This window comes from Euleptes europaea, chromosome 3, assembly GCF_029931775.1.
Source record: "Euleptes europaea isolate rEulEur1 chromosome 3, rEulEur1.hap1, whole genome shotgun sequence".
NCBI classification, from domain to species: domain Eukaryota; kingdom Metazoa; phylum Chordata; class Lepidosauria; order Squamata; family Sphaerodactylidae; genus Euleptes; species Euleptes europaea.
The window spans coordinates 41421086-41447584 of NC_079314.1; the positions used below are offsets into that span (position 1 = coordinate 41421086).

At 43.4% G+C, this 26499-nt stretch overlaps 1 protein-coding gene across 1 annotated transcript; it reads left to right on the plus strand.

The window, feature by feature from the left end:
- The first annotated feature begins 639 nt into the window (after positions 1-639).
- On the plus strand, positions 640-25270 carry DHTKD1 (dehydrogenase E1 and transketolase domain containing 1). Its single transcript, XM_056847233.1, has 17 exons — positions 640-826; positions 2665-2820; positions 5563-5774; positions 8442-8636; positions 11174-11443; positions 13473-13644; positions 13973-14171; positions 14460-14772; positions 16073-16157; positions 16525-16664; positions 17836-17986; positions 19323-19429; positions 20170-20334; positions 21529-21611; positions 22465-22634; positions 24369-24454; positions 25169-25270. Exons 1-17 carry the CDS (start codon positions 640-642, stop codon positions 25268-25270), a joined length of 2793 nt encoding a protein of 930 aa, XP_056703211.1.
- The last annotated feature ends 1229 nt before the right edge of the window (positions 25271-26499 follow it).

A 26499-nucleotide genomic window follows, 5' to 3' on the forward strand; every position in this document is an offset into this window, starting at 1 on the left:
CAGGCTACTAGCCCTGATGGGTATGCGCTACCTCCTTATTATACATTAATTGTTCAAAAGCATGCCAAATGAAAACTTTTACCTTTCAATAAAAAGTTGTTTGTATCATTGAAAGCTCTGTTATTGTGTTATACCCTGCCAGAAAATATTCGTGTTCGTCTTGAAGGTGCTCCTGGACTCTGGCCCTTTTCTACTACTGCAGACAGACTAACACGGCGACCCACTGTGAATTAATTTAGCGGGTGTGAGTTGATCTATGAATGAATGGGAAAGATTTCCAAAAACATTTGTGTTCGTCTTGAAGGTGCTCCTGGACTCTTGCCCTTTTCTGCTACTGCAGACAGACTAACACGGCGACCCACTGTGAGACATCCGTTTTATATAAAATATATATATATAAAAAAAGAACATAACACATCTAACTTCTCTATCTTGCCGGTCTATCTCTTCCAGAAGCGTCTCTACCTCTCTGTTTGGGAACATTAAACAAAGTGCCCTTCCCGGGGAGGGCGGAGCCCACTCCGCCGCCGCCTCCGGTTCAGCCAACCCGGGCCGGGGGCGGTGGCCGCCCCAGCGGTGCAGCAGTGGGCTTTCTCGGCTCGCTTTCCCCGCGGCGGAAGGAAGGGTGCAAGCGGCGCGATGGCGTGCCGGGCTTTGGCGCAGCTGCTGGCGCCGGGCGCTCGGAGGCTGGCGGCGCGCGCTGGCGGGGCCCTGCGGCGGCGGGGGTACCGCACAGAGCGGGGCGTCTACGGCTACAGGCCGAGCCGCCGGGCGGAGAGCGGCGCGGGCGGAGGGGCGGAGCTGCGGGAAGCAGGCCGGAAAGCAGGTGGGCAGGTGGGCAGGCGGGCGGGCTCGGGCGCGACTCCTGTTTGGTCCTCCCGGGGCGTGGGGAGGCTTTTGCTTCGAAACGCACGAGTCTACCCGGGACAAAGTCAGGTCGCTTTCCCAGGCGATGGCCATCGATGCACGGGAGGTTTGGCCTTGGATTCGCCACTCTCTACATGCACCTTTTCCCCATCCAAATTCTGCAAACTCAACAATCAGCCCCCCCATGCAGAGTTCTGAGAATTCAGGCAGGCAAAATGGGCATCTAGAAGGCAGCAAATCCAAGGCTAAACCTCCCATGCATAAATAGGATTCGCCACTCTCTAGATAAACATTCCCCCCATCCGAATTCTCCAAAGTCCACCATCAGCCCCCCTGCAGAGTTCTGAGATTTCAGACGGGCGAAATGGGCATCTAGAAGGCAGCAAATCCTAGGCAAAACCTCCCATGCATAAATAGGCCGCTTATGCACGGGAGGTTTTGCCTTGGATTTGCCACTCTCGAGATCAGTGGTTCCCAAAGTGGGCAGGACCACCCCCTGGGGGGCGGTGGGATTACCTAGGGGGGCACTAAGAGGTAAGAGGGCAGCAGGGGGGTGCTGGAGGTTGTTCGCTAATTTACAATAGACCAAGCTAGGGCACCAGGCTGTCGAATTTGGTGGAAACTATCAGATTTCCCCCCCAGACTTTGAAGAGCTGGTACCACTGGATCAAGTTCATCAGTTTTGTTGAATAAATTTCAACTAAAAAGTTTTGATTTGATTTTGAATAGCTGTGCAATTAATTGTTGCTGTTTCGAAATTTTATTGTTATTATTATTATCTTCTTTAGTGAGTCGTGCAAACCCCTATTTTGAATAATGCTTTGGATGGGATAGGGTAGGGGGCGCTGGGGTTGAGTTTGTGGAACTAAGGGGGCGGTGGCCCGAAAATTTTGGGAACCACTGCTCTAGATAAACATTTTCCCCATCCAAATTCTCCAAAGTCCACCATCAGCCCCCATGCAGAGTTCTGAGAATTCAGACAGGCAAAATGGGCATCTAGAAGGCAGCAAATCCAAGGCAAAACCTCCCATGCATAAATAGGCCACTTATGCACGGGAGGTTTTGCCTTGGATTTGGCGCTCTCTAGATGCCCATTTTCCCCATCCGAATTCTCAAAATTCAAAAATGAGCCCCCATGCAGAGTTTTGAGAATTCGTATGGGAAAAATTTGCATCAAGAGAGCGGCCAAGTCCAAGGCAAAACCTCCCATGCATAAATGGCCTCAGTGAAGAGGGTGCACATGCGCTGCCCGGCAAACCAGATTCCTGCCTTGTGTCTTCCGACCACCCGCAGCGGCCTTCCCAAGGCTGATGCCGTCTGCAATCTGATTTCTTCACCCCACGCTTTGGTGTCCTCCTGGGGAGCTTCTGCTTGTGTCGGGGCTTCCCTGGCAGCTGCATGTTGGCATCCCTTTGGGTTGCCAATCTCCCACCACCCCTTGTTGAAAGAAACAAGCCTAGTGGGTCTTACTGGAGCTCCCTAGGTGCTTTGAAGCTTTCAGAAGGAAAGAGGAAAATGTGGGAGTGTTTTTAACCATGTCAAGTCAGGGTAATGAGAAACTGGAGTGGGGTGAAGGCATGTGGGTGCTTTCACAGATCCTGAATGATGCACTTTCAATCCACTTTCAGTGTACTTTACCGATGGTTTGCGGGTGGGATTTGCGGTTTCACATAGTAAAATCCAGTTGCAAAGTGGATTGAAAGTGCATTATTCAGCATGTGTGAAAGCAGTGGGCTCTTTCTTAATTCCTTCCTTTGCATACAAATTAAAACTGTCCCTTTCCCCTCTTATCTTTAGCTGACCATGGCTTGGCTCGCTTGTTGGCAGCCTACTGTCAGCACGGCCACAAAGCGGCCAAAATCAACCCTTTGTTTGCTGACCAAGCTGTTTTGGATGTAGTACCTGAAATTCAAGCTCTGACAGAAGCTCTACAAGGACCTTTCAATACTACAGGTAGGGTGAATGAAGCCATGCAGTGTGTTTTCCCAAAGTCCATGAGTGGACAGCTTAATGGGTTGGCTATTCTGAAGAGCGGTCTGTCAGTTTGCTGGGCAGTGAGGTGACCTTCAGCTCTGTGATGTCTTTTTTTTTTTTAACTACAATGCAGTCAAAACAGTATTACACAGGTGGCCAAATCATGGATTTATATCTGTAGGTCTCAGTGCTTCCTAGGTTAAAGGTAAAGGTCCCCTGTGCAAGCACTGGGGCATTCCTGACCCATGGGGTGACGTCACATCCCGACGTTTACTAGGCAGACTTGGTTTACGGGGTGGTTTACGAGTGCCTTCCCCAGTCATCTTCCCTTTACCCCCAGCAATCTGGGTACTCATTTGACCGACCTCGGCAGGATGGAAGGCTGAGTCAACCTTGAGCCGGCTACCTGAAACCAACTTCCATCAGGATCGAACTCAGGTTGTGAGCAGAGCTTGGACTGCAGTACTGCAGCTTACCACTCTGCGCCCCGAGGCTCCTAGTGCTTCCTAGAGTGACTGTTTAAGGAATGCCCATCATTACATTCGCAAGATGTAATGTGGAGTGGTTGGATACACTCTGAAGATCTGGATCCAAATTCCTGCTCACTGGTTGGTTTTAGGCAGGCTGCTCTTAAGTGGGCTGAGTCCACATACACAACACTGAGCCCCTTAGAAGAAGGGCAGGATCAAAATGTAATTAATAAATTGATGGTTTTCCCCAATAACATAGCTAGGATTTCTGTGGGGTATTACAGAAAGTATTACATCTGGTATTTGTATATATGTAGTTGTGTTATGCTGAATTGGATCATTGGTCTATCAAGGTCTGTATTGTCTGTCAATTCAGACTGGCAGCAGTTCTCTAGGGTCTCAGGAAGAGGTCTTTCACATCTACTACTACCACATCCTTTTAATATTTGATGCCCGGGATTGAGCATGAGACCTTCTTCATCCCAAGCAAATGCTCTACTACTGAGCCGTGGCCCCACCCCATTTGTGATTAAATAAACCTACCCACATTTCTTTCATTGAGCTGCAGTCATGGAGGCATCAGAATGCACAGAGTTCATGAAATTATGCAGTTCCAGACCACACATATGTCTTTCTAGCGTAGGATTGGGTTCGGAGCGTTTCTACCGATGGAAGGATTTTTGTCGGGGACTGTGAATTTCTCGCCTCCTCCTTCCCTGCTTCAGCCCCTGACGTGCCCCTCCCCAATGCTTTTGTCCCCAAAAGCAGCATTTCGGACTGCAGGAGGAGGTGAGAGGTGAGAAAGTCACGTTCCCTGGTTGGAACCTTAATATTTTTCAGGATGACCTTGGAGGATATAGTAAGGAATTGTGTCCAAATATTACAGCAGGAGAGATCAAGGTTCAGTGGTTTGCAACCTGACCTATATGTGCTTTCTCAAAAGTAAGAATATAAGAAAAGCCATGCTGGATCAGACCAAGGCCCATCAAATCCAACCGTGGCCTACCGGGTAATTTCACTGTGCGCTGGAACACACCCAGATGAGCATTCATAGGGTTACAGCTTAAAGCCTTTGAAATGAAAACTCAGAAGATCAACTTTTTCCCCACTCTTCGTTTGTATTGCTGTGCAAGCTTGACAGTTTGTACCTAGTTCTCTGTCATCTCCCATAGTTCGGATGATGCATTTGGATGCCAAGAAGTTTGTAAATACTTAAGCACTGCATTGGTTTTGAATTGGTGGCTTTGGTTACCCACAGAAGAGATCAGAAGTACTTTATAGGTAGTTTCAGCAGCATGCCCTCAGAAGGGGTGAGGCAATGCAAGAATCTATGGCCTGGTTCATATGCAATCGCTGCAGTGTGGAAGTCAGTTCTGCAGGGTATGGATCACTTTGTATCAGTGACCCCTATAAAAGAGGAACCACGTAAGATGGGTGAATGACACAGCTCCTTTCCAAACCAAATTCCCTAGCCACAAAGAAGGGCAAGAGTTGATATGGCAGCTAGACATAAATTCGCGTACAGGGTCTCTTTTTACAGGGTCTCTTTTTACATTTGGAAGTATCCTCTGTGCCATAGCAGTAATTCAGAATGTTGGTCAGTTGTTGGACCTGGCAAGTGGTATGTAAAGTGAAAAAGTGAGGTTGTGGCTCAGTGGTAGAGCATTTGCTTTGCAGGCAGAAGGTCCCAGGTCCAATCCCCAGCATCTCCATTGGAAAGGATCAGGTAGTTGGTGATGTGACAGGCCTGTGCCTGAGACTCTGGAGAGCCACTGCCAGTCTGAGTAGATAATACTGACCTTGATAAACCAATGGTCTAATTCAGAAAAAGGCAGCTTCCTGTGTATGTGTACAAGTGTTATATGGATGGATTTCCTTAATTGTGACTTTCTGATCTAGTACACTTCAGAAATTTTTAAGAGGTGCACTTTTATTTTCAACAAGGGAAATCAGTAGAACTTCCACTTCATTGATGAGATTGTATTTTTTTTTATAAATTTTTTATTAAATTTTTAATAAAACATACAAAAAAGAAAAAAAAACATAAAATACAAACAAAACAACCAAACAGAAATACAAAGAGCACTAATTATCTAATAATTAAAAGATACATTCTCTTAATATATATCTCCATAGTGCCCTGAGTCCCAGCCCCCACCTCAGTGCCCATCACCATTAGTCTTGAGAATCCAGCACTATGTTGCCATTTGCCCATGAAGTAAATCTGATCTATTGTACACCCCCCCCCCAGGACTTTTGAATATAGGAAAGGAGGAAGCATCCCTGGATGAAATTACGTCTTACTTGGATGATATATATTGTGGGCATATATCTATAGAGACTAGCCAGCTGTCAAGCATGCAAGAAAGAGAATGGATTGGGAAAAGGTTTGAAGAGCTGAAGCAAGAGGCATTCACTACTGAGGAGAAAAAGCACTTATCCCGGCTCATGCTGGAATCTCAGGTACATTGTATATGTGTACATCTGAGGGGCAATTGAAATGTGTCCTGGGGCATCTGTGGTTAGGATGGCATGGACTTCTTTAAAGGGCAAAAATGCAAACTGGTGTGCTACCTGTATGTTTCCTTACAGGGCAGATAGCAACTGAGGGGGGAAGGGGATAGAGATCAGGAACATGATGCACAGGAAAGGTTTTGTTAAACATCTTCTCCCAGTGCTTTGGGCCCAATCCCTTTTCTTCAAATGCTTTTAGACTTTAAACAAAAAGATTCAAGACCCCCCAGGATTCCTTCATCGCTTCAGGACAGGCTTGTATGTTTTCATTCCCCCCCTTACCGTGTGCTTTTATTGCTTAGGTGTTAAGTTATCTAGGGTTAATGTTGTGTATGAGCCTGCAGCTTTCTGAGTGCCTCCTGCTTTTCCTGATCTACATTTCTAAATAAAGATTTAGACTCTGATTCTATTTTCTGCCTGCTTTGTTTCTGGAAACCTCCTCATTCCCATAGCACTTCAGTATTACCAAATTCTGGACCGTGAAGTGCATATGCAGTGGTCCCTAATTTAATTTTACCTGGGTACATATGTTTCCTCTCTTAATATGCAAGGGGGATGCTCCAAATTTTGAGGTCTCACACAGGTAGGCCATTTGGGTAACATGTCCGTCCGAGGGAGGGGATGCTAAAGAAACATTTGTGTTTTATTTCCTTTCTTAGTTCTGCAGTACCGCTTTAGTACTGTAGTATGCTTTTCTTATGTACTTGTGCTCTAGGGTTTAGAGTTGTGTTATAGTAAGTAAAGGTCTTTCTCTTCTAAGAGCTCAGACTGTGTTCAGAGTCTCACCTTCCACACGGAAACCTCCTGGCAAGGCTAGATTGGATAGTGAACAGGAAAAAGTGAGGTGGAAGTTACCAGTGTACACATCTCACTCACATGGACGAAGCCCTCCTTTTTTGTTGCGGTCAAGTCACAGCTGACTTATGGTGACTCCGTAGGGTTTTCAAGGCAAGAGATTATGGGAAGTGGTTTGCCATTGCCTGCCTCCACATCGCAACTCTGGTATTCCTTGGAGGTCCCCCATCCAAATACTAGCCAGGGTCGGGGCTGAGAGTGTGTGACTGGCCCAAGGTCACCCAGCAAGTTTCCATGGTGTGAGTGGGGATTTGAACCTGGGTTTCCCAGGTCCTAGTCTGACACCTTAACCACTACACCATGTTGGCTCTGATGGAGCCCCTACCACTGCCCAAAATTGCCAGTAAGCAAGGGAAAGGGCAGTGTTTGGGTTGTGGCACTACCCCATATACCTAGGAGTAGGGGGAGTAGGGGGGCAAGTCCTCTCACGCACATGTCCTCTCACCCCGTCTTGACAGAAAGCAGTCCTCTACTGACCAGTCTTGGGTCATATAAGAGAAAAACCTTGAAGTCCAAAAATATAGACCTTTGCCTAGGTCTTTATAATAGGAAGGTTAATCTTTTTGTACCTAAGTGTATAATGATTAATTTCAGAGAGGTCCTGGGACTCGGCAGAGTGGAGATACTAGATTCTTTTTGGGTCCATTGCCCATAGGGATTCTAGTGCTGTGTTTATCTGGTGGAGTTCCGTTTTTCTCATGGTCTCAGACTCCATTTTGGAGCCTCCATTATGTGACTGTCAGAGAAGAGCTGGGATTTGTACCAGGATAGAGAAGAAAAGAGAGGTCAGCAACAGGGGAGCTTGTTAGCAACCCTCATTTATTCCAAAAGCCCGCTCCCCCCCCCCAAAAAAAAACAAACGATTTGGTGTCCTGCAGGCCATGATATTTTACCCATATTACAGCATGTATGGATAGGGTGAAACCCTAGTAAATGAAGAGGCAAACACACTGAAGACACTGTATTGCCTGTTACATGAAATTTCTGTTTGGACTTTTTATTAGAGTTTCTGGAACTACTAACTTGGATAAGGCTTATTATGTAAGGCTACATCAGAATAAATATATAACAAAGGAGGCAGCATTGTTTACAGTAATATCACACAAGAGTGTGATTTTTTACTTTGTTCGCTTAAAATGCTATATTGCCAAGGTAACTGTTTGTTGTAAAGAACTGTTAAGACTTTGCATGTTAATTGAGCTGTAACACAGCCTTTATAAAACATTGCTTACTTCATTGTTTATATGCTGATCTGTGATGCTTCTATTTTTGTGACAAACTATATTAAAAAAAAATAATTGAATTGAATTAGCCTGAATATGTCCCTGTATTCTTACTTGGGTATCTGCGAAAGACTGCTCCCTGTGAAAGGGAGCTTGTGATAAATTCTACATCATAGCTCAAATGAACCTGTTGAACTCTCAACATCTGGCAGGAAGTAGGAAGGCCTGCAGCAGTAGCCATAGCTGCTGGATCATTTCTTGTCTTCCCAGATCTTCCTTGTGACTCTCAGGAAGGGAAAGGAATTGATGGAGGAGAGAACCTGAGCCTCCAGTCTGCTACAGTCCTTGTTTTAATTTTGTGTCATTGATTTGAATTGCATGCTGTTCAGGGAGCCAGGGAAGATAAAAATTGGGATATAATAAATACCTTGGAAGGGAGAGTGGGGGAGGGCAGTGCCGTACTTACACTTAGAAGATGGCTGGCGTTCGTTGGAAGGATGCACATAATCTGTATTATATCTCCCCTTCTATTTCATAGGAGTTTGATCATTTTTTGGCTTCAAAGTTTGCCACAGTGAAAAGATATGGCGGTGAAGGAGCAGAGAGCATGATGGGCTTCTTTCACGAGTTGTTAAAGCTGTGCTCGTACAGCGGGGTGATGGAAATTGTTCTTGGAATGCCTCATCGAGGCAGACTGAATCTCCTCACAGGGCTTCTTCATGCTCCCCCTGAGGTAAGGGGTGGATTTTCCCCTCAAGCATGATTTGGGATTGCTTCTGATGGGTCTAGTATTGCCCTCTTAGACATGCTTAGAACTTTTGGGGAATGTTTCAGTACTATTCAGTATATTCTTTAGTTAATTATGTGGTTGTGGAAGTCACATGGAAATATCTGTGCTTCTGCTGAAATGTTTCCGTATATTGCAAACCCAAAGCACTGGGTGTAAAACAGAAGGGCTTAAAAGGATATGACAGCTGTGAAAAATACAAGAAATACTGAATTCATCCTTTTTTGTAAAAAAATTAAATCCTGAATTCACAGCACATCTCAATTACCAACATGCCTCAAGAGAAACTGCGTTATGGATAAGTAAGACTATACATTTCTCATCCAATCAAGAGTTACTTTTTGTCATTTGTGTGTAATAGCAGACTTGACGGTTGTGTCTAACAGTAGGGCAGTTAATTAGGGCCTCCCACAAACAAGACGGGGTACTCACAAGTGTGCAGAAAAATGCTGCTTTGTTCATTTTTTTAAAAAAAGAAGAGCCCCTTTTGGATTGTTGAAAGTCCAAGGAGATAAAGAAAATACGTAAATTTGCCTGCTGAATCCCTGAGAGTTTACAGTCCCCTGCAGGGAGAGATTGGGTCTGGGGAAGGGGGATTTTCCAATTATTCATCTCCGTCCCACCCAATGATTCTTTCTGTGTGTTAAAGCTGCTCAAATAGGTAAGGAAGCTCATCAGTATCTGACATCCTATTCTGATCAGTGTACAAGCGCTGTAGTCTGTTTGAGAAGTTACGCTGCCTTAAGTTGGTAAGAGTCTGAAGAATATATATGAGAGAAGATTACATGTTAAAACATGTGAGAGCAGACCCATCGTGCAGCAATTAAAATTTATGTCTATGCAGCTGGTTCTGCTGCTTCTGTGTTCTAGTGAAACAACGCCTACTACACCGTGAGCCTTTTTGAATAAGTGTTAAATAGAAAAAGTAGCAAAATGTTCAAAATCGTTCCAGTGATGTGGAGGCATAAGGTGTACTTGGAACAGGATGGCTGGCATATGAGGGCCACTGGAAATGCTTCCGTGTCAGTGGTCATAATGTCTGAGAGCCATTTACGTGACTTGGCACAGCCTGTGCCAGCACTGCTAATTCCTGGCAGCGTGGACACTGCCATGGACACTCCAGAGCTAGTGGGGCTAGAGTTACAGACGTGGGTTGAAATCCTTAAACTATGACGCTCGCTGGAATAGTCTTGGGCTACTCTCTTTCTTGCAGCCCCAACAGCTGCATGTCGTCAGAGCGCAGACGTTAAGCAGGGTTGGTATTTGGATGGATGTCCACCAAGGAAGACTGGGGCTGCTGTGCAGAGGAAGGCAATGACGTACCACCTCTGCTCATCTCTTGCCTTGAAAATCACATGGTGTGGTACTTCATGGGGTCACCATGAGTTGATCGTGACTCAGTGGCACTCGTTATCTTAGTCCCTCTTGTTTAGGTTACGATGGGTAGCCGTGTTAGTCTGTCAATGATGGTAGAAATGAGCAAGAGTCCAGTAGCACCTTAAAGACTTAACAAAATTTCTGGCAGCGAATGAGCTTTCGTGAGCCACAGCTCACTTCTTCAGATACAGCTAGGATGGCATTCTAGATGTATCTGAAGAAGTGAGCTACTGCTCATGAAAGCTCATACCCTGCCAGAAATTTTGTTAGCCTTTAAGTTGCTACTGGACTGTTGCTCGTTTCTATTGTTTAGGCTGTTTATTTTTCAATGTTCATCCTGACTAAGAGTTCTAGAGTAATAAAAAGCTTGCACGTTGCTTTGTGCTATTTTGGTTGGCCTTAGCAAAAAGCATTAACATGGCTTTTGTTTCATAGTTCACACAAGACCTTTGCCATAGACAGCTGGCTGTTCTCTGTGCTGCTTGCATTGATTGTGAGTTTTCTTATTCCTAGTCCTAGGTGGTATGATTACATTTCCCTCTTCTTTACCTCTTTTTAAAAACTCTGCAATCCACCTTGAGTCTCAGCAGGAGAGAAGAGCTATAAATAAGCTAAATAAAATTTAAAAATAAAATTTTGCTTTGGACCTACATGGCTACCCTCAATAAGTGCACCTGACAGGGTTGTTGAAACCTATCAAGCCAAATAGCCTATGTACACTGCTCTGAGCTCTCTGAAGAGTGAGAGGGATACAAACATATTAAATCTCTACAGTGTTGAGTTGATTTGTCTGGTAACTGGCTTTCAGTGTGTTACTGTCTTAGGGGAACCACTGTCATACTAAAGCATTTCCAGCCCACACTACACGGACAGCTGTTATTGTTGAGTTAGAAACAATACAAGGCAGGCCCTGTGGTTTGCACAGAAGGATTTCTGGGTGAATGACTAGTTTAGAAGGCTCCAGGTTCTGTGGGCTGTGTGTTAAAAAGGAGGCTGGGATTGGAGGGAGGTAGGTCTGGGGACCTCTGAAACAGACAAATTTTATCCATCTGTATTTAACATAATCTGCAGAAGTATTTGAACAATTTTATTATCCATTTACAAAGCTAATCTTCCGTAAAATGCGAGGCCTGAGTGAATTTCCAGAGAATTCATCAGCGATTGGAGATGTTCTTTCCCACTTGACTGCTTCAGTCGATCTAGACTTTGGGTTTCATCGGCCTATTCATGTCATCCTGTTACCGAATCCTTCCCATCTGGAAGCCATTAATCCTGTGGCTGTTGGCAAGACCCGAGGGAGGCAACAGTCGCTCCTGGACGGAGATTATTCCCTAGATGGTTCTGCACAGCCCGGAGACAAAGTCATCTGCCTGCAGGTATTTTGAAGGATAATTCTTTGGCAGGGGTGCACATCCATATGTGGCACAATGACATGGCTGGGCCATGTTCTCTGGGCCTAGGAAATGGTCTCCAGGCATTGGGGAACATCAGAATGTTAAACTTATCCAGGTCACAGCCTGGTCAGTGCCTGGTCAAGGGACTGTTTGACAGCTCTTTGTAAGTTGCTGTGAGGGCTGGAAAGTATAATTAGACAAATAAAAAATGCCACTTAGACAATCAAAGTATATTTTTAATGCAGTACTGCCGTTTCAGCTGGTACTTTTCTCTCGCAGGCTCCATGTTTGGAAGATTAGGAAACCTGTACACAATACCCATTATTTTAAGATGGGCTAGTCTAAAATTTGATTCATATGTTGTTCATGGTGGCTTACAATTCAAGATATTAAAAACATACAAAATACAATAAAGCCCCATTTATCTCCAAGAAAACACCTGTTGTTTAAATCCCATTAAAAGCCCTCACTATTCAAATGGCATTACAGTGCCTCCTAAAATCTTCCAAAGATGATGCCTGCTTCATCTCTGTTCCACAAGGTGGGAGCCATTATAGAAAAAGAATGGGCTCTAGAAAATGCCAAGCAGGCCACCTTAAGTCATGGAAGAGCTAAAAGGTGGCAAACAGAAGACTGTAGTGAAAAGATCTATGTATTTCCCACTTCTCTGTTACTATGTTCAAGGCAGCTTACAATATATAAAGATAATATAAATAATAAAACATCAACTATAAGGGCATCAATGACAGACAGATAAAGTAGCAACTGACACATTAGGTTAAAATAGGATAAAAATATTTGGAAAGCATTAAAAGAGCCTTTTAAAAACATCACCCCAAACCAATAATGGTGGGATAGCCAAAACCAAGAGATATAAAAAGTTTTGAGAGAATAAACATTTCCTGGTACCTAAAAATACAGATTTGGTGCCAGGCGAGTCTCCATAGGGAGGGAATTCCAGACCTTGGCTAAAGGCCAAAACAAACAGATAATTAATCTCAGTTGCTCTGTGAAAGGTAAATTGCACATGCATAGTCTCAGTTTGGCTTTGGGCTTTGTGGGAATGGATGAGGTGGCAGCTCTTCAAGACCCTCTCAGTTTTGTTCACTGAAGCCAGGCTTTCCACTCCATTAGCGTTGATTAGCTTTGTCAAATATGTTTCAGTCCTGAGAAAGCCCTGGCTATGGCGTTCACTTGCTTAGCTTTAGGACAGAGAACCGGCATGCAGATACATGCAGGAGAAGGTCATGCTTCAAGTTTCCTGATACCAGGCTGTGTAAGACTTTATACATTGAGGATCCTCTGACTAGGGCATGGGGTTGTCTCCTTATGGGAAAGCAATCACACAGATTTTATAAAGAAAGCTCTGTACTTGATGGCATTTTACACACACGGAATCTAACCGGTTTACAATCACCTTCCCTTCCCCTCCCCACAACAGACATCCTGTGAGGTAGGTGAGGCTGAGAGAGAGCTGTGGCTAGCCCAAGGTCACCCAGCTGGCTTCATGTGTAGGAGTGGGGAAACTAACCCAGTTCAGCAAATTAGAGTCCGCTGCTCATGTGGAGGAATGGGGAATCAAACCCCATTCTCCAGATTAGAGTCTACCACTCCAAACCACTGCTTTGCAGTGGTTAGAGTGTCGCTCTAGGATGTGGGAAGCCTAGGTTCAAATCCTCACTCTGCCTGGCAAGCTTGCTGGGTGAATCTAGGGCCAGTCATACTTTCTGTCAATCTAATCTACCTCATGAGGTTGTTGTAAGAGTAAAATGGAGGAGAGGAGAATGATGCAAGCTGTTTTGGGTTCCCATTGGGGAGAAATGTGGGGTATAAGTGAAGCAAATAAATATTGAGATTTTGCTGAATATTGAACTATTAGCATGTAGAATAAAAACTGTAATATAACAGGTTGATGTTGAACACAGATCTCTGTAGTGTGGCCTGCATTTCCTTTCCAAAAGAAAGTCGGCAGTGATCGCTGACATCTTCTCCATTTCTTTCTGTGATGTAGGTTCATGGTGATGCTTCCTTTTCTGGCCAAGGAATTGTTCCTGAAACATTTACACTTTCCAACGTGCCACATTTTAGAGTAGGTGGCAGCATCCATCTCATTGTCAACAACCAGCTGGGCTATACCACTCCAGCTGAGCGGGGAAGGTCATCTCTGTACTGTAGCGATATTGGTATGTACTCTGGTTCTGAGAAAATAGTTTATACTGTACATTTTAAAAGATCTGGAGTGCTCCAGGTGTATATGCATGAATATGTGAATATTTAATGAACAGTTTTGAAACTGATGTCCAGATGTCAAGGGTGGGCAGGGTTGAAAAATAGGCCAGTATCCCATTGGCTGTATATAATCTCCCCCTTGTCCCTGGTGTTTGGCAACCATTCTCATTTTGTAGTCCAAGATAATCAGCAAAACCAGGGCATATTAAGTCTCTGAACTGCCATACCTCACTGGTAGGTCTCAAATTATGTGTGTCCTGTGACATTTTCTCTCATGTTTAGGAAAGATCGTTGGCGCTGCAATTATCCATGTGAATGGAGATTATCCTGAAGAGGTCATCCGAGCTGCACGATTGGCTGTTGAATACCAGCGTCATTTCCGTAAGGATGTAATAGTGGATTTGCTGTGCTACCGCCAGTGGGGCCACAACGAACTAGACGAACCATTCTTCACTAACCCCACCATGTATAAAATAATCAGGTATGGCTTAGTGTGGCAGAGGTGAGAAAACACATCCTTGTTGGGCTTTCATGTTCCTCTTCAGCAATGCCTTTTCAAAAAGCCTTCTACTTGGCAGTGTTTGTCCAAGCTAGTAGGATTGGAGGAATGCGTTCTTCCCCTAATAAGACATCTGTGTTCTGTCCTAACTCAGGCTTCCAAACCATTTTCCTAGGACAGTCTAATTTATTGAGCTAATTGCTACTCGATCTAAAGATACTGATCTAAAGAGAACTTGATGCATGTTAATGTCTTTGCTTTCCCTCCAAGGGCCCGTAAAAGTATCCCAGACACTTACAAAGACATTTTAGTCACCCAGGGTCTCATGACTGAGGATGAAGTGTCTGAGATAAAGATGTCCTACTACGCTAAAATGAGCGAGCACCTTGCCAACAAGACTTCGTATGCCCCTCCACCCACCAATCTTCAGGCCCACTGGAGTGGCATGGTGGAGCCATCAGCAAGGATCACCCGGTGGGACACGGGCATGCCTGTTCCACTCCTTCAGTTTATTGGGGTCCAGTCTGTGGCGGTGCCAGAGGAGCTGCAGCTGCATAGCCATATCCTGAAGACACATGCCCAGGTGTTTTATTTATTGACATAATTTGTTTATACCCCACCTTTCTCCCCAGTGAGGACCCAAAGCAGCTTACATTGTTCCTTTCTCCTCCCCTTTACCCTCACAACAACAACAACGCTGTGAGGTAGGTTAGCTTGAGAGTGTGTGACTGGCTCAAGGTCACCCAGCAAGCTTCCATGGCAGAGTGGGGAGTCTAAGCTGGGTCTCCCAGATGCTAGTGCGACATTCTGATTATTAGATGTATACCTCATCTTCCCAAAAACATAGTTTTGTAATAGCTGAGAGTGCATATTTCAAGGCCCAAGTGTCATTTCTTGGAACTCATTACAAATTTGACACCACCATCTCCCATTACCTCATACTGCAACCCCCTGCATCATGGGGAAAGTCTTATTTTCAAGATTACATAAACTATATTGTAATGGGCTTGTGGAACAGGCAGGCGCCAATAAAATGTGCCTGATTTTCACCCCTTCCTGCTTTGCCTGGCTTACTGCACATACCTGAGAAGGACAAGAACTTCCCAATTAAAATCTCTAGGAAGCCTGCAGTATTTTAAACATGATTAATTACATCTGTTTATCCCGAAATCTCCGTTCAGATGCATTTTTGTGATAAAGTTTATTAAACAAACTCTTAAAAGGAAAGAATATTTTCTCTTTCATTCTCTATTATAGTAAAATTCTGATTGTAAAATCTCCCTTTAAAAAAAGGCACATCCTTAATGGGCAGTGTCAGTAATTGAAATCTTCCCAAGTAAGATTGATGCCCATGGGTTACTCACATAAAGAGTTTGAAGCCTGCAAGTTGCCTTATTATCATGAGCCAATTCACACAACCTACGTTTTAATGTGATTTTTATGTGATTCCTTTGTCTGAATTCACATGAAAATTTGTTTGTGTAAAATAGTTTAGTTTGTCTCTTGACTTTATTGTCAATGGCCTCCCTTGTCAGGTTAATCAAAATGAAGGTTTATATCTGTAGTCACTGGCTACGTCCATTCTCCATTCTGTATTAATTTGCTGTTCATTATTTCTTTGGAACAAATTGATGGCTGCTTGGGCATTCTGTGAAAGCCATTTTGAGCTTTCCAAGTTAAATACATACAATTTAAAATAAGCAATAAGTGATTTCTAGTCATGCAAAAATGCACATTCTGTTATTTAAAATGTATGTATTTCTAGCCACTGTGATTGCAACCCAAAAATATGGCAATCTGAAATCTGTAAAGCTGGAAAGTGCTGGGTTGTTGAGGTAACAAAATTGATTTTCTTATTTTTTATTTTTGTCTTGAACATATAGGCCAGAATACTGAAATTGGAGGAAGGAATGAAATTAGATTGGGCAACTGCTGAAGTATTGGCTTTCGGTTCTTTACTCAGTCAAGGTAGGCCTTAACCCTCCAAGTGTCACTAAAACAGTGTTCTACTGGCTGTATACAACTCAGGCTGGCTACATAGTTTCTGAATTATTGAGGAAGTGTTTGGTGGGCCATTTATTTTGGGCATACAAAGCTTATTATCATGCCATCAGAGAAGTCCCATTTATTTTTAATTCCTCAGGGAAGGAACCATCTCCTCAACCAGCTTCTGTTGTTGAACTGGTAGGCAGTTTCTGATTTGCTTTTGGCTTGGTGATGGCTTACTTATTTCTTCAGCAGTAAAAATTCCTTGTCTGCCCCATTGTGTCAGCATTAAATCCATTGCAAGGAGGAACTTTGTTGATACTTCCTGATCTGTTTTCTTCGTACAAAGGTTTTAATATTCGTTTGAGTGGGCAAGATGTTGGCAGAGGAACTTTCAGCCACAGGCATGCCATGTTGGTTTGCCAAGAGACGGGTGAAACCTACATCCCTTTGAATCACATGTCGCCGGATCAGAAAGGCTTCCTTGAGGTACAATGTAGGTGGCCTGATGAGCAGGGTTTCGTGACACTTCGCTTTCTCTACAGCACAATCCTAAGCATATTTACTCAGAAGTAAATCCTGATGAGTAGAGTGAGACTTACTTCTTTGCTAAGTGTGTTTAGGATTGCTTCATAATCTTAATGTAATCTGTTTGTGCTTCTGAGAAGGTGCTGTCCAAGGCTGGAAAAAATTATCCTCACCTGTTTAATTAAATATTTTTATCATTTCCCCCCACCCTCACACTCTGAGGACTAAAAGTGGCGTACAAAATGAAATACAATTTAAATAAAGACACATAACCCAACAGCTCCCCCACACACATATATCACCTTGAAGTAGTTGATAGGGCTCAAGAATCCACCACCACAGCTCCATGGCTGTAGTCCAGAGGTTAAGAGTGAAAGAGCCAGGGGTCCTTTGGCTTGATGTCTCTGGCCATGCCTAGGCTTTTAAATTGCCTGCAGAATGAGAAGGAGGGACAAATGCTTGTCCCAGGGCTTACTCTGCTGCTTAGATGTCCCCAGTTCTTTCTCTTCTTTGTGCTCCGGCAGGTTCAAAATGTGCCCACCACATTACTGACTGGAGGAAGCGTCAGGGAGCACGTGGTGCATTTTTTTTTTGCGACTTTAACTGGCTTCCGGCGACTTTCTGGGTCCAGCTCAAATTTCTGCAGACTTTTTAATGGTTAAATGGTTTGGGGATATTCAAGGACTGCTTTTTCCCGTCCAGCTCTATAATTCTATAAGGAAGCCCTGCTGTATGTTTGGGGTACAATGAGTGGCTATGTAGGGCAGGGCTGTGTAGCTATGGGCACCAAAATTATAGCACCTTTCCATGTTAAGCTTGAGATGCCAAGTGAAGGCAATATTACTCGGGGTGAAGCTTGATATTTGAAATGTACTTCTTGGGGGGGGTTTAAGTGGAGAGGGTTTAATGCTGGTTTGGCTGAGGTATTGATACTCATTTCTATTTTGTGTGTTGTATGAGTTTGTGTTACAGTGCATTATATTAATTTTTAATATAAGGTGGTGTTTATTTGGTTGTAAGCTTGGACTTCCCCAGAGAGTTCTTTTGATCTAAAGATGGGCTACAATATTTTTAATAAATGCCGACTTACATTGACTTCAGCTTTTTGTATTGCTCTCTCTTCCTGTCTTAGGTGAGCAACAGCCCCCTTTCTGAAGAAGCTGTGCTTGGCTTTGAGTACGGGATGAGTATTGAAAACCCCAAATTGTTGCCCATTTGGGAAGCTCAGTTTGGCGATTTCTTCAATGGAGCACAGATAATATTTGATACCTTTATTTCTGGAGGTAAGGAGCTAAGAGGGCGGTTGTGTGTAAATTTAAAAAATAGGTACACATTGGTTTGTTTTTACTTTTATTGTTTACTCAGACATGCATCCGTGTCATTTAGGCTGCAGTCTTAAGAACACTTTCCTGGGAGTAAGCCACGCTGAATGAAAAGGGACTTACTTCTGAGTAGACCTGCTTAGGATTGCTTCCATAGTGCCTCATCATTTCAACTTTTAAATGTTGCTATTGTGTTTGGTTAGTTTCGAGTTTAATATGTTAATTCTCTGCAAGCGTCTTTGAATACATGTCTGAAAGGTGGGGCTTAAATCATATTAAATAAATAAAGTCATTTAGAATAATAGAATCCTAGAGTTGGAAGGGACCACCAGGGACATCTAATCCAACCCCCTGCACAACGCAGGAAATTCACAACTACCTCCCCCCCCCCACACATACACACCCAGTGAACCATGCTCCATGCCCAGAAGATGGCCAAGATGCTTCCCTCTCATTTAGTGATTCACAGTTGAATGTGAATCCTTGGAAGTGGGCTGGGTTGCTAAGAATGCTGTGGCATGTGAGCTCTGTGTGGCTGTTTCAGATCTGCAGGTAATCACTTGATATTGTCATGGTGTCTGCATATGAAATCTGCGTATTGACAGCACAAATGAATTTCAGCTAGTAGGACATGCAGATAGCAGTGGCTCAATCTGTGCATATTGAGTGCCAAAGTATCTGCAGTATTATGGTATTCAGAGGTCTTTTCTGAAGCAGCATAACCAATCAGTAGGGAGTTGCAAGGAGTTTTTGGTCAGGGGGAAGGATGTTGCTGTAAGCCCAGCCTTGGCTCCTGTACCTGTATTTGAAACCATAGGTGGGTTTTTCTGTTGCAAGGACTGAGATTATCAGTGTTATCACCCCCCCCACACACACAAACACATGAACATTAATTCAGATGAACATGGGGAATTAGCTTGCATGTTATGCAGGAAGCCCAAAATCAGGACCTTTTACCTGAAGACGTGACTAGTGAGTAGGACGTTTTAGCAGGAAAAAGATGACAGTGACCTGGTTTAAATACTTAAAAAGGACTATGGAGTTTACTGAGGGATTTGGTATAATAGTGTGTATGTGTGAGGGATGCTTATTCTAAGACTTGTGGGACTTGTTCATGGTGTTACACGTGCAGTACATACATTTAGACTGGGAGAGAGGGGTATGCAAATGAAAGTAGGGGGCTGGCAAGATTATAAAATTATAAAACATGTAATAGCCTACAGTAAATAGCAGAAATGTCACCTATCCCTTGTCATAGGCCGCAGGGTCTAAAATGAATCTTTCTCTCTCCCACCAGGGGAAGCAAAGTGGCTTTTACAGAGTGGAATCGTCATTCTTCTTCCACACGGCTATGATGGTGCAGGGCCGGAACACTCCTCCTGTCGGATTGAGCGTTTCTTGCAGGTAGCTGGAAGTGTCGTCATTCTCTACGAGAACTCATTGGGAATGACTGTTTCAAGGAATCTGTCTTGTTGCATGCTATGATTCACATTTCCTGGAAGGGAAAAGAATCTGGTGGCACCTTAACTGTTTTACAACTCAGTTAGAATTTGATAGTTGCTAGGGAAAACTGCATACCTGAGTTGTCTTGGTCATTTTATGCAACCAAACTAATTTGGTGTAGAAACTTTGTAAGCTGGTATCTGAGGGAATGATGGAAACCACAATTCGGTTCCAAGTTTGGTCTTGCTTGGACTAAGGGCATACATCGACATGAATATCTTTCAAAACAGCAACAACAAAATTTATTCTCCCTATCAGTGGCAATATAAAGGTCTCTTTTTAAAGGTTCCGTTCTGCATTTGTTAATGTGGGCCGTAGATATACAGGGTGTGTATATGTTTTGATGATGTCCAACTGTAAAAAAAATTTCCTCCACCTTAGCATGTAACTAATTTCAGTTCTCTGAAGGTGGCATAATTTGTAATAAATTCCAGACAATAAGACCTTTGAATATATACTCTAGATGGCCAGATGTGCCGCAGGGGAGCTAGAATCAAGCCAAAGGGAGTTCCACGCTGGTGCAAATGGCAAGATGTTTGCAGCCCCCTTTCAGAGCCTTGTGTGGCTTTGCCTTGTGTTATGGTGGTGACATTTTGGCTTGGCTTGCAGTTTGCTTCAAAATATCGATTGTTCTTTCATAGATGTGTGACAGCTCAGAGGAGGGAGTTGATGGTGACCATGTCAACATGTCTGTAGTACACCCTACGACCCCAGCACAATATTTCCACTTACTCCGTAGACAGATGGTCCGAAATTTCCGGAAACCACTCATTGTGGCCTCTCCAAAGATTCTGCTTCGGTTACCTGTATGTAGAAAGACTTCCTGTTTTGGTTGTTGTCCACTGCCTTCTATAGCTTGTAACAGATACTTCAACTGTTCCTTACGGCAAGGCCAGTAATATGATTCATTCCCTCAAAATCACTCTTCCTGTTCTGAGAGAGCAATGCCTCTTTGTTATTCACATGATGGCTTTATGCATATATTACAGGAGAAGCCTCAAAAGAAAGCCAACAGACAGGGTTCTCATGTAGACCTCCTTTTATGCAGGTCTGTGATAGAGGAAAAGCATGTGGCATAAGTTACTGAAAAACATTCTTTATTTTCATGTGTATACATCTTCCACCAACTCTCTTAAGGAAAATCTATCCTTCTAACTGTTAAATGGCTGGCCCTATTTAATGATTTCAAACTCAGTATAACCAGACTGTCCACATGCAACCTAGGGGTTTCAATATATCTTGGAGACTCCCTGTGTCTGCAGAAAAACACCAATTTTCAAATTAGCTGTAAGAAAATCTCCCATACCAATAAAATGGTCTGAGGAGGGCTGAAAATGAGCTGAGAAGTGCAGGACATGGGGAGCGGTTGAAAGACAAAAGAAAAAAGGGGGAGGAGAGAAAATAGGCTTGCTTGTGCTTCTGCAAACTTAGGAACCTCAATCTCTGCTCAGTCTCCTTTGCTCCCCATCAATCTCTGTCAAAAAGAAGAATTGGTTTTTATACCGTGCTTACCTCTACCTTTAAGAAGTCTCAAAGCGGCTTACAATTCCCTTTCCCTCCCCTCAACAGACACCTTGTGAGATAGGTGGGGCTGAGAGAGTTCTGATAGAACTGTGACTGGCCCAAGGTCACCTAGCAGGCTTCATGTAAAAGAGTGGGAATTGAACTCAGCTCTCCAGATTAGAGTCTGCCGCTCTTAACTACTATACCACTCTGGCTCTCAGTATTACGGTATTTCAGAATAAAAATCTGTCTGAAATCTAAACTTGGAAGCATTTTTTTCGAGATCAGTTTTGTTGCATGTTTGACTGTTACTGAATATTGGTCAAGGTTCTCAGACAACACAGAACTTTAACAATTTGATTAGTTAGTGTGTTCATAGTTGTTTCTGAGTCCTTCACAGCGGGCCTTATCAATGAAATCTGACTTTTCAAAAATTACATGACCGTTCATTTAAACACTTAATGTCTACTATGTTCACTTTCTTCCCCATTCTGTAGGCTGCTGTGTCAAGCCTTCTGGAAATGGCCCCAGGGACAGCCTTTAAACCAGTCATTGGTGATTCATCAGTGGATCCTAAAAAGTAATTTGGAAGTCCATTTTCATTTTTGGTATTCAGCATTCGAAGTAGTGTGTCGTCTTAAAAGGCAACAAAACAAAAATCCTGAATTATAATGAAGAGAAATATTTATGTTTGAGCAGTTGTTATTTGATTTGCAGTAAGGATTCAGTTACCTAATGTCACAGTAAGACATTCTTCACTAACTTGGCAGAGTGCCCTGACGAAAGTAAGAATGAAGAAGATACACTCAAAAGGCAGGTTTATAGGCAGTGTAGTACTGTGTGTGGCTGGATTCCTAGCTGGAAGCCGCAGGTGGACCTGACATTACCATCCCATGGTCTGTTCTAGAAGTATCCATCTGGTGTAGTCACTGGAGGGGGTTAGATACGCACATGCTGCTCCCCACAAGTAGGATTCAGGTGGCAGTGCTTGTGTGCTCCCCAGGGGTCTGTTTGGGTGTGAAGACCTCTGTACCCTGCCTTCCGTTAACCTGCCCTCAAGGTGAATTGCAGTATGCTCAGTTGTCAGGCAGAATCATTGTCTTACAATTTGTGACATTTATATTCTGCCCTACTCGCAAGATACTCAGTGTCATACCTGAACTTCACCTCAGCCCTATGAGGCAGTTGGGCTGATAGCGTGATTTGTCTGAGGATATCCACTGAGCTTTATAGAATTTGAATCTGAGGTAATTGGTAGGCTAGTCAGTACTCCACACTGGCTCCCTCTCTTCATCAAATTTCCTGACCAGACAGTTACACAGGGTGGGAAGAATACAATGTAAAAAAGTAAATTATTAAATATTTTCAATGTTTTAACACTGTTCTGTTTAACTCAACATACTTGATGTTACTCCATTTTTTCTGTCCCATAGTGTCAGCAGAGTGGTTCTCTGTTCTGGGAAACATTACTATGCTCTGGCAAAACAGCGGGAGATGCTTGAAGAAAAGAAGCAGGATACTGCGATCATCAGAGTAGAGGAGCTGTGCCCTTTCCCACTGGAAGCTCTGCAGCAGGAGATGAACAAATTTACAAACGCCAAAGGTCAGAAGGCTAGAGCTCCTTACAAGACTTGACCAGATGCTGTTCATCTACTATGGGCTTGTTTTGGTAAAATGCTGTAGTTATTTTTAAACTCTGGTATCCAGGATCTCAGACTTGGAGCAAATACCACTCTTTAAGGGCAGCTGGCTGTTGGACTCCAGTCTGTGGTCCTGTTGAACTTTCATATGGTCCCTGAAACCAGAATGAAAATGATAGAGGAAAATGGCAATGAGTGGAAAGTTTGTTTTTAAAGTTTCTACCACAAATTGACATAGCAACCTGTTCTGTAAAGGAGACAGAAGAGTTGAATTTATTTGGCCTTCTTAAGGAAAGTCTGATTGCATGGATGGGAAGCACAAGCACAATCCATCAAAAAAAGAGAGCCCCATCTCAGGACTGGTGGTGCTTTCTCTAGACCTGACTGTCTGAGGGACTTCTTAAAAATCAATAGATGGCATCTGGTGATTGCAGCAGCCAGAATATAAGGGTTCCATGGAGAGCCATAAAATCTCTGAATATGTTGCTTGCAAGATTACAGGATGGTGGAAAGAACCTTGTTGGAATTAGCCATGCTGGAGTCAGACTAGAGAATCCCATTTCACCTCCATTCTTTCAACTGGAGCCATGTTGGGCCATGGGGGGGATGTCCTGCTATGGTGCTTGCAGAGTATCTGTGTGCCACTTCTACAGCTTCTCCTCTGTTCCTGTTAGTTTAGTGAAATATCTATTGCCTTCTAAAGCCAGCAGCCAAATCAGACTGTTGTGTTTTCCCCATCAAGAAGAGGGCAGGATAAGGCTCAGAACCTGCTTGTTCACGGGGAACTTATTGGGGTGGGGCTCTCTCATGTACTGCAAGCAGTCAGCAGCCTTTTATAATTACCATCAAACTGCATCAAAATTTAGCAAGAAATCATTGAAAAGCCCACATGAATAACTGAAAACATATAGCTGAACATTACTGATAATAGACAAATATTTAAATCCAGTAGCACCTTAAGGCCCAACAAGATTTCTAGGGTATATGTTTTCTAGAGTCAAAGCCCTCTTTTTCAGATGATAATTGACAGGTTGATTAATAATCTATAAGGTTAATAATCTATAACCAGTGTTTAGGTTTTATTTATTAGAAAGCGGCAGCCACTACGTATCACAAGTAATAAATATACAGAGGAATACCCTGCACAGGTGTTTTAGTGCACTGGCATAAATCTGTGCATGGTACAGATTTAAAAGGAAAAAAATCTTGGAGGGTCGTGGTTTAGTGGTAAAGCATCTGCTTAGTGTGCGGGTCCCAAACTCAATCTCTGGCATCTCCGTTTAAAAGGATCAGGTAGCAGGTGACATGAAAGAACTTGACTTGAGACCCCGGAGAGCCACTGCCAGTTTGTGTACTGACCTTGATGGACCAATGGTCTGATTTCACTCTAAGGCAGCTTCATATGTGTGTCCATGTATGTATGATTAGCCTTTGGGATTACAGATAACTATTCACTTCCCTTTTCAGTAAAGCATCTCTAAGAAGCCCTTTAGTCCCGTCAACACCTTTTCCTGCCATTCCTTTCACATGCTGATGATTCTAACATCCCTCCAGCCCCTCCAATATACCTTAGCTTAAAGGTTGCAGTTGTCTAGTATTGTCCAGACCAAATATGTATTAAAGAGCTTACATAGATGCTGAAGTTAGAGCAATTCTGCATATGCTGGTCTAATGAAGACCATTTGTTCTTTCTGCAGTGTTCATCTGGAGTCAGGAGGAGCCACAGAACATGGGGCCCTGGACATTTGTGTCACCGAGATTTGAGAAACAGCTGGCCTGTAAGGTAATACTTTTGTATTCTTTGAAATTGTCACCATTTAGCGGAGCCAATGTGCACGAAATCAGTTTTTGCCACCTTTGTTCCTGTGACGGGTTGGTACTGATATATGCATATTATAGGCAGTGCCAGCACTTGGCTATTGAGGGAACTAAAATGCTTCCAAGCTGCTATCTCTGAATAGAGAGGTCTGGATGCAATTTCTATCTGTCTTGGAGTCCTAATTAATTCTGAAATGTGCTAGTGGTCTGTCAGCTGTCACTGGGCACAAGAGACAGGCTTGCAAGTCCGAGGGGGCTTATCATACCTTGCCCCCTTAGTCATGAGCAGAATCCAGAATGGAACCCTGAGACAGACAGCAAACAAGTACCCACTAATCATGCACCATGGAACTTGCGGGCTGTGGTTTCTCTTGAGGGTTTCCATAACACTGAAGGTTGCAGAATAATGCTGAAAACTGCACGCGCTTGCACATTTCAATGTTTAATCCCATGGGATTCAGTAGGGTTTAAGCAGTCTGTTATTAGGATTGTAGTCTACATGATTAACCCCATCAGTTTACAGTTTGGTCCTGTGTATGCTTGCTCAAAAACAAGTTCTGTGACATGTGCAAGGAAGCTTACCTCTCTGTGTAAGAGTTCATAGTCCTGCAGCCTTAATTCTGATCGTATCATGCCAGTTTCTAACAGTGTCCTTTCTTCTCTTCTGATTTAATTGCAGCTCTGTCTTGTAAGCAGACCACCCTTACCAGCCCCTGCGGTGGGGATTGGGATGCTGCACCAAAAACAACGGGAAGAGCTCCTTGCCAGAACCTTTGCCTGAGGCGCTTAGCCTGTTTTCAGATTGAAAACAAGGCCCTTCTATTCTAAAAAGCATGAAGATTGACCCCGAACTTGCTTGTAAGGTGTGCTGCTTAAAATCTGTGGATAGAACTGTAGCAAGAGTTAAACACTTTCAAAGTCCCATTCTATTCAGTGGGCCTGCTTCTGTCGCTGTCATTGAAATCTATGGCATTGAGAGAGATTTACTGTAATGTTAATGTGATTTTAGATATGATTTTTGTGGGGAAAATGCTTGTTCTTTAAATCTGAGATGCTACTAAAACCATAATGGCCTTCCAATTTTGTGCATATTGCACTGATATCAAAATGTAGAGGGCTTTATATTTTATTTGCTGTTCCCAGAAACACCTGATAAAATTGTCAAGGCAGCTGGAAAAATGAAATCCTGTACTGTGTAGTTAAGGAATCTTTTCAGGAAGTAATAAAAGTGCACTCTTATTTGGAATTCAGTTGTTCTAATAGCTGTTTTAAAAGTAAGTCATGATAGATGATCCTGCCTTTGGCTTCTTTTTCTAAAAAGTAATTACTTCTCTACAGATGCATAAGAGCAGCCCATTTTAAGCTTAGGTAACATACACAGCAGGCAAGATGGAATGACACATTTCTGGGACTGTGCCATTTCAGACTGCGGATGAGCAGGGCTGCTGAGAGCCGCCATGGGCCCTCAGACAAAGATTCCATCTGCCCCCCATGACCCTGATCCAAACCACATATCATAACAAAACAAATCACTTGGCTTGCTGTTACCATGAACCTATAGTATTTATTTATTTATTTTTCAAATTTATATCCTGCCCTCGTTCCCAGCCAGGCCAGGCTCAGGGCAGCCTCTAAGAATACATAAGACATCAACAAAACATCAACAAACAACAGTAAGACATCATAATAAGCCTTACACAAGGTGGCCTTAAAAGAACCCAGATGCCACCATGTAACTGGGTTATAGCAGGTCACCCTCCCACAGATGTCAAGAGTGGGGGGGGGATGGGGAGGCCAGCAACGATGGATGAACTTGCGGCTGCCCTCAATTATAGGCCTGGCAGAATAGTTCCATTTTACAGGACCTGCAGAACTCCTTAAGGTCCCGCAGGACCCTGATGTCACCAGGAAATTTCTGTTCCACATGTATAAAACAGGTTAATGTTCCATTACCATGCATGTAAAGGGTGAAGAAGGGGGGAAGCATCCTCTTACTACTTTGTTAGATCA